The sequence below is a fragment of the Xyrauchen texanus genome, chromosome 31 (assembly GCF_025860055.1).
Source record: "Xyrauchen texanus isolate HMW12.3.18 chromosome 31, RBS_HiC_50CHRs, whole genome shotgun sequence".
Lineage (NCBI taxonomy): Eukaryota > Metazoa > Chordata > Actinopteri > Cypriniformes > Catostomidae > Xyrauchen > Xyrauchen texanus.
Genome location: NC_068306.1, coordinates 39,909,137 through 39,917,933, shown reverse-complemented (window position 1 = coordinate 39,917,933; position 8,797 = coordinate 39,909,137). Strand labels below are relative to the sequence as shown.

The following is an 8,797-nucleotide window of genomic DNA, read 5'->3' as shown; positions in this document are numbered from 1 at the left end:
TATATATATATATATATATATATATATATATATATATTTTTTTTTTTTTCTTCAATTGAAACTGTGTAATCTTGCGATTTAGCCGGTTTAGTTAATGGTTTAGAACGCTTCAACCCAAATAAAAAAAATGTATATTGATTCTTCCGGATCCAGCGCTGCCGAAGTTTAAGAAGTGGGCGGGGACTGATGCACTTGAGGCTGCACTTCACTAACGGTTGTGTGGACTTCTCACCTCACCTCAAGAACAAAGCGGGCGAAGTTTGGTAAGTAATAATTTTGAATTTTACATCTCGCAATTCTGACATCTTTTCTCAGAATTGTGAGATATAAATTCGCAATTGCGAGTTATCAGGCCAATTCTAAGGGAAAAAAAGACCGACTTTTTTCCCCTCAGAATAGTTTATATCTCACAATTCTGACTTTACAACACGCAATTGCGACTTAATATCATGCATTTCTGACTTTATAACACGCAATTGCGACTTTATATCAATCAATTCTGACTTTATATCTCGCAATTCTGACTTTATATCTCGCAATTCTGACTTTATATCTCGCAATTCTGACTTTATAACACGCAATTGCGACTTAATATCATGCATTTCTGACTTTATAACACGCAATTGCGACTTTATAACACGCAATTGCGACTTTATAACACGCATTTCTGACTTTATAACACGCAATTGCGACTTTATAACACGCAATTGCAACTTTATAACACGCAATTGCGACTTTATATCTCGCAATTCTGAGAAATAAAGTCAGAATTGTGAGATAAAAAGTCGCAATTACCTTTTTTATTTTTCATTCTGTGGCGGAAACAAGCTTCCATAAACAAGTGAGCAAATGGGTTTATGGGTTTTGATAGTTTGTCTTTCAATTTGAAATTAAATAAGCAGAAATGGGGAAAAAAAACACCTATTCATTTTTTTCGTTTGTAAAAAAAAAAACAAGATTTCAGCTGTGAATCAAAAAAGGAAAATATAGTCAAAATTTTATATTTTTGTTTATTTTTGGAACAAATAAAAAAAAAACAATTTACGGTCCCATTTTCTTATTTCTGCTTTATTTCATTTTAAATTGAAAAACAAACTTATCAAAACGTACACGGACCACCTTGTAGTCTCATTCATTTACGATTTTCTTGATTGTTTTTGTTTGGTGTGTGTGTGTGTGTGTGTGTGTGTGTGTGCGCTTTCTATATTATTAATAATTTATATAAATATTTTTTCAATTTTTCATGTTCTCTTTTGTTTGTGTCAGGTTGAAGAACAAAAGACCTGAGTAAAGCCACGTATGGAAAAGACTTGGATGTACAATGATAGGGGTAACTCAGGAAGAAGGGCATTAAGGCTAGTTGGTAAACTAATCGAAAATGAGCACCATAGGGAAGGAAACGTGAATGATGATACAAGTGTTTGTTGATGATGATACAGAGGAATCTGACATGCAAATTAGTGATGAGGATCTAGTTGATGGCATTGATGATAAGGAAGTACATGAAAATACTGTAGCTTCTGTTGAGGATCTGCCTGATCTTTGAGAACAGTGTAGTGAGATGGATGGTGATTTGCAGAGTTCTCTGGCAGACTGGGCAATTGAATTTGGAAAATCTCTAATAGCTCTGTCAGCTCTTCTCAGTGTCCTCAAAATCTGTCATCCTTCTCTGCCAAAGGATGGACGAACGTTGCTGAAAACAAATACGAGCTACAAAATTAGCAATGTAGCTGGTGGAATGTTCCATTATTGTGGGATTCTGAATTCTGTTCGGAAAATTCTAGATGTAATTTGGTCTAATGTGCCAGACAGACATGTTTTTAAACTACAGTTGAATTTTGATGGTCTGCCCCTCTTCAAGAGTACTTCTACACAGTTTTGGCCAATTCTTGGTTTGTTACAAGGATACACCAAGAAACCAATTTTGATTGGACTGTTTTGTGGTACTTCTAAGCCAAATTAATTGACTGAATATCTTCATGATCTGGTTCAAGAGCTGAAAGTGTTGAAAGATGGGTTTCTGTTCAAGCAGAAAACCTTCTTTTTGAATGTTGTTTCTGTTGTGTGTGATACCCGAGCCTTCGTCAGAGGTGTAAAGTCACACACTGCATATTATGGATGTGACAAGTGTCACCAAACAGGTGTCCGCAAATCTAATAGAATGACATTTCCTGAGGTCAATGCAAGGCGCAGAACTGATGATAGTTTTAGGCAAGCAACGGATGAAGCACACCACGTCCAACACTCACCTCTTACAGAGGTTGGCATTGACATGGTCACTTGTTTTCCATATGATTATATGCATCTTGTTTGTCTGGGTGTAATGAGGCGTCTCTTAGACTTGTGGATCAGCACCACTGGTCCCTTGCACTGTCGCATTTCATCTAGTCAAGCTTCCATGGTTTCAGATAGACTTCTTGCACTGCGAAATTACATTCCAAGTGAGTTTGCTCGAAGGCCACGGGCTCTGGCTGAACGATGTAGGTGGAAAGCCACTGAACTACGCCAATTCTTGTTGTACTCTGGTCCAGTTGTGCTAAGGGGTGTTCTACAGCCTCAGATCTATGACAACTTCATGCTGTTGTCAGTAGGCGTGTACATTTTGGCAAGTCCAAAATATTGTTTGGAGTTGAATGACTTTGCTAAAACTCTGTTGGTGTCATTCGTTGAACACTTTGGCCAGCTTTACGGTGAAGAGTTTTTGGTTTACAATATTCATGGTCTGGTGCATCTCAGTGAAGATGTCAAAGTCCATGGCAATTTAGACCTTATATCAGCATTTCCCTTTGAAAATTTCTTAGGAAAACTTAAAAAATTGGTTCGAGGGCCACTTAATCCTTTGACTCAGGTGATGCTAGATTATCAGAGATGGAAAATGGCAGCTACAGTCCTGATGTTAAAGAGGCAACTCAAAAACTGGAAAATGAGCATATGGATGGGCCAGTGCCAGAATGCTTCTCACGACAAGTTCGTCAATATAAAGTGCTCGTTTCAGATGATGTAGTTGTGAAGGTCAAAGAGAGAGATTGTTGCATCAAAATTGAAAAAAGTTGGTGTTGGTCCAGAACATTGTTGAGGATAAAGGAGTAGTGTACATTGTGGCCAATGAATATAAACAGGTGGAACACTTCTTTACATATCCTATTGACTCAAGAGAGCTTGGAATTTATGTTGTTTCCAACCTCTCTACTAACATCAAATGTTTCATGATTAGAAATATGCCCCAGAAGTTGGTGAGATTACCATTCCAAAACCGATTTGTTGTTGTTCCACTGTTGCATTGAGACAAATAGCCCTTTTGCTTTAGTTTTTCAGTAGGCTAAAGAGTATGTTTCTGTGGTTTTGATTTGTTTTATCTTTAGATGTTTCACATATTTGTTTTTGACAACACCAATGAGGTAGAAGTTGTGCCTTCCATCTGGATAAAAAATGTAGAGTGCATGTGGCCTCCAAATAAAACTGATATAGCAAAAGCTATAAAATTGCAAGAATGTCCTGGAGATGAATGGAAGCCCCATAAGGCCAGAATTATTTTCACATCCCGTAAGTAACATTCTTTCACTTCTTCCTATAAACTGAACTAATGTTATGTATTACTAAAATGCCTCATGTATTACTTAAAATTACTTTCCCAGATGACTACAATGAAGCTAGAAGAAAACTTCCTCAAGCTGTTGATCACACTGACATTGGAAGTGATGGAGGGAACTCACCAAGTCAATTTAAAAGAAAAAGAATGTAGGGGAAATAATGTGTTTTAATGTTTTGTTTTGTTTTGCCTAAAAGCAATCTTTTCCCTGGAGAGGATGATGATGAGATGGAAAGCACTGTGAAAGAAAAAAAGTCAAAGAAAGGATAAGAATCTTCTGCAATTTTAAATTATAGTTTATTTTATCATACCAAATAAAGTCCTAAGATCTTTTGTACTTCTGAGCAGAAAGTTGCCCAATGCTCCAAAGATCGTCAGGCAGCACAAAAGTCCTGCATTAGAACCAGTAAAGCAAAACAGCTCCAAGCTTCACCAAAGAAGCCACAGAGCTCCTCAGGTCCACCAAAAAGGCCACAGCGCTGCTGACCTCCACCCAAAAGACGACAGGACTACTGACCTCCATCGAAGAGGCCACAGTCCTGCGCTTTTCCCAAGTGACGACAGCACTCCTGAGCTCCACCCAAGAGGCCACAGCACTCCTGAGCTTTACCCAAGTGACGACAGCACTCCTGAGCTCCACCCAAAAGGCCACAGCACTCCTGAGCTCTACCCAAGAGGCCATAGCAGTCCTGACCTCTACCCAAAAGGCCATAGCAGTCCTGAGCTCAACCCAAGAGGCCTCAACAGTCATAAGCTCCACCCAAGTCAGCACTATAGCACTAATAAGTTATCTTCAAGCAGGCACATCATCACCGAGCGCTGTACCTCGAGGCACGTCAGCCCTGAGATTCGTCCATTAAGGCATGCCAGCAGTGAGATTCACACGTCAAGCAACACCAGCACTGATATAAGTAGACCAAGTCATGCCAGCAATGAAATTCTTAGATCATGCCATGCCAGCTCTGAGATCCGTAGACCACGTGCACCTTCTCTAGTCCCATTGAAACATACTGAGCCACACCAGTCCAGGGAGCAGACATCTAGTTTGCAAACATGTGAGTATATTTATGTTTATTATAGTTATGTTTTTTTTTTTCGGGAAAAAAAAAAAACAAATCTCTGGGAAATTACTTCAGATATTTTGCCAACAACCTCCATAAATTAATATCTCAAGAATGTTTTGAGATGTTGTAATTTGTGATGTTCCAGAAGTCCTGACGGTGATTAATCCACAATTGTTGTCATTTAGCATGTTAACTTTTAAATTGGATTTGCATTGGAATAGTTTTAGTAAGAAATAGTAATAATACCAGCAAATAGTCTGTTTTAACCTAATTAAAGTGACTGAAAACTAATATTTCTCTTTCTTGTTTTCTTCTTAGCCCTCCTGCGTAATATATTAACAAAACAGGAAATGATGATGGACCAACTGCGAATCATCTTCAAGACCCTGCAAAGTATGAAATCGACTGATGAGTCAGAGACAGACCTCGCTCGAAATTTATTTGTTGCCACTTAAAGATGTCAGTTCTCTTCAGGACATGGAGGAACAACTGCAAAGTAATCCTGACCTCCAAAAACAGTTGGTATGTAGGCAAATGAAAACTGAGGTGCTTCAGTGTTTTCCACAGACTTGCACTCTATTTGTGGTGGCACTTCCCCTGTTAAATGTGGGAACAGTAAAACCGCTTTTCTGTGTGCACACGTTCAAAGCACTCACACACTGACAGCCACATCTCAGATGCACACACATACTGAATTGAGTTCTCTTCTGCTTCTTTTTGTGCTTGGATGAACAAATACAGACAAAATTACATCAAAATGGTCATCTTTTCTAACAGACGGATGTAATTTGTAATGTATTTTTTGAGAGAGAGAGAGAGAGAGAGAGAGAGAAATGTATGTTACCAGTGTCACCTATTAGTATTCAAGTATTTCATGATGAATTAAACCATTGCTTTAAAAAAAAAAAATCATTATAATTTCAGGTACACGCACTGGCTCTCAAAGGTGGGGTGGATGTTCATGAGTGCATCTGGAGGATTATGCATGGACTGGTTACTAACGCTTTGGCCAAAAAAATCAATATGAGAGGAATAAATGGAAAAATTGGTTTCCCGCGCTTACGGGATGTTGTGATTGGTAAGTTGTACTTCATGCCATAAGAGTGGTTTAAGTTTTAAGAATCATTACAATGTATTTAAATTCAGGTTACAAGGGGAGTAGAGGAAGAAAGCAGAGGAGAACGAGATGATGGAAATGTGAGGGATGAAAAGGGGAGGGAGAAAAAAAGGGCAGAGGAAAAGGAGAGAGTGGAGAAATTGGGGGATGAGGAAAGAAAAAGATGAGAGAAGGGGACAGGAAGAAGGTATATGTAGAGAAGCGAGGAGGTAGATGGTGGTGAGCAGGAGAGAGAAAAAAAACAATTCTGTTATTCTTTATTTTACAGTGTCCTTGCTACATGTTACATGTACTTACTGTAATAATAACAGTGAATTATGAATAGTTACATGCAGTAACTTTAAACCAAACCTTGATACTAACACTATAGTAAGTAATTGATACATAATATTACTCTGTTCTTAAAAAACAATTACAACTGTAAAAGGACACCGTAAAACATAGTGTAACCGACAATTCCACTAAAACCGAACGCGGGACATTCTGGTTTGATATATACATACATAGACCAGTTTAAATCGAAAGTGTAGACATACATGACTGGTTCACATGATTCATAATGGACTTATTATTTTCTGCTGAGCAAATTGTGTTGAACCAATCATACCATTGCACTAAGGCCGAGATTTAAAAAAAATAAATAAAAAAAAGTGCAGTCGTATATCTGTACTTATTGAATTGCACATGACTCTGAAAAGCAACTGCTTAGACTGGATTTCTCCTGGAGCCATATTGGAACCTGGTAGGAGGATGGTGCCAGCTCATTACTGATCTGCATCAATTTACAGTCTCTGTGTAGATGTTACAGAATGTCTTTCAATAGGTTCTGGGTTCAGTTTTAATGTAATTGTCCTTTAAAATCCAATAGCCACATTGTCTTTTGATACAGAAACTAATTTCAGACCATGTATGTTTCAGCGGCTGTGAGGCGTAACCGCCTGACGTCTGCGGCCACAGAAAAGGAAATCGATTCCACCATTAAGAGATGGCTATATCTGGCCCCGGATAGGGATGTGGCAGAAGAGAAAGGATGAAGAGAAAAGAGCGTCAGGAGAGTACCACTGGTTAACAGACTTGCGACTTGTGTGCACAGTGCCTCTTGTTCATGAGCTGAATCATATGTTGAAGAGTTGTGTGCAGTGGCTCTTGTTCATGAACTGAATCAGTTGTTGAAGAGTTGTGTGCACAGTGCCTCTTGTTCATGAACTGGATCAGATGTTGAAGAATTGTGTGCACAGTGCCTCTTGTTCAAGAGCTGTGTGATACATGGCATTGACATTCAAGAAGTTTTTTGTTTGTTTGTTAATTGTTTTGTTTAAATGTGAAACAATAAAAATTTGTTAAGAATACTGTTGTTTTTCAGACATTTTTCAGCTGGGCCAAGGGTGTGTATAAAGTGGCTAGATCAAGGTTTAGTTGAGGCTGACATGAATTGTTTGGTCCTACAAAGTCATACATTTGGCTGAGATATGGCTATGCCATGGGCCATATGTGGCCCGAGTTCTGGCAACAAGACCTGGTCCAGTCATGTACCGTAATTCATTGCTGTATTTGGGCCAAGTGAAAGTGGGTTGTGTGGCCCATCACTGGGCCAGTTTCTTTTGCATCTATTTGATATAAATGAGTTAGGCTAACTGATTTACATTCTGTTGAATGGATGTACTCAGTTTGAGTTGGGACTACATATATTTATTGGATGGAAATCCTGCCCACAACTTAATTGAGTTCATCCAATGAATAATTTTTTTGAGTGAGTGGATACATTTAATGTTATAGTTAACAACCCCCTACGATGATCATCTTGGAGGAAAAAAGATCATTGGATAGTACATTTTTGTTGTTACTCGCCAGACGTTTGACCTCATGTAAGCACAATGTAACTAAAAATATATATATTAAGCAAACAGAGATATATAGCCTATATTCACGCAATATAGTATATTGTAATTTTTAATTGAAAGGGACTCGGTGTTCGAAACTACACAACTCTATCACTGGCGAGTAAAATGCTAATTTCATTATTGAAAGTGCGGCATAATTTTATTATGCCTCACTTTATTTGTTGCCAGTGACTAATAACAGACCTTTTTTGGTCGCACAGTGAGTAATTTACTCGCATATGTGTGGTGTATTTACCAGAATAACTTCAGGATTCTCGTATTACCTACAAGCTCTTTATTGTATACATCTTCAGAGCGCTTCATAACTCTCTTAGGAAGAGAGTTATGAAGCGCTCTGAAGAAGTTATGAAGCGCTCTTAAGATGTACAATAAAGAGCTTGTAGGTAATACGAGAATATATATATCTGTAAAGCAGTTCAATCGAAACGAGGAGCCGAGAACCGGCCTAGCGATATAAACAATATTTTAATGATTAACTTAAACAAAAGACAAACACACACACATGACGGACATGTCTGTATACGGTATCTTGTACCACGACATTATATGTATTCTCGTATTACCTACAAGCTCTTTATTGTACATCTTCACAATATTTATTGTATGTATGTGTATATATATATATATATATATATATATATATATATATATATATATATATATATATATATATATATATATATATATATACACACACACACACACACACACACACACACAGTACAGCGCCATCTAGTGTTACATATACTTCAATACACAACATATTCCCTTTTGTACAATAAATCAATTACCATAATACTAGAATATCAGGGAAAACAGTACACAAAATCACTACTCAGTTATCACTGTATGTATAACACCTTAACGGATTCAAGTAGACTTTTTTTTTTTTTTTTTTTAAATATGCATTTCCGACGTTAACTAACTTTAGTCTATAGAACAATAAACATTACAGAATAGTTTTTCACTTTCAAGTATCACTTTCAACATGTTACATATTCAGAAGAATTTCAGCACAAAAGTTCAAAACTTTCTCTTGTCTCTTTTGTTTAATTTTGTTTCTCTAATGAACATATTTAGACCATACAGGGGCACCACACATCCTTTGTGGACGTGCATAACAAAA

General features: G+C 37.5%; 1 protein-coding gene across 2 annotated transcripts; it reads left to right on the top strand.

Annotated features, from left to right (window-relative positions):
* Positions 1 to 226: 226 nt before the first annotated feature.
* On the top strand, positions 227 to 6,841 carry LOC127624578 (uncharacterized). Of its 2 annotated transcripts, XM_052099362.1 has the most exons (8): positions 227 to 263; positions 1,267 to 1,330; positions 3,363 to 3,543; positions 3,636 to 3,738; positions 3,938 to 4,644; positions 4,972 to 5,175; positions 5,578 to 5,731; positions 6,689 to 6,841. In XM_052099362.1, the coding sequence occupies exons 2-6, from the start codon at positions 1,322 to 1,324 to the stop codon at positions 5,106 to 5,108; spliced, it is 1,137 nt and encodes a 378-aa protein (XP_051955322.1). In that variant the 5' UTR covers positions 227 to 263; positions 1,267 to 1,321; the 3' UTR covers positions 5,109 to 5,175; positions 5,578 to 5,731; positions 6,689 to 6,841. The 2 variants fall into 2 exon arrangements, with proteins under 2 accessions (XP_051955322.1, XP_051955323.1); XM_052099363.1 differs by lacking the exon at positions 227 to 263 and having other exon boundaries at positions 1,310 to 1,363.
* The last annotated feature ends 1,956 nt before the right edge of the window (positions 6,842 to 8,797 follow it).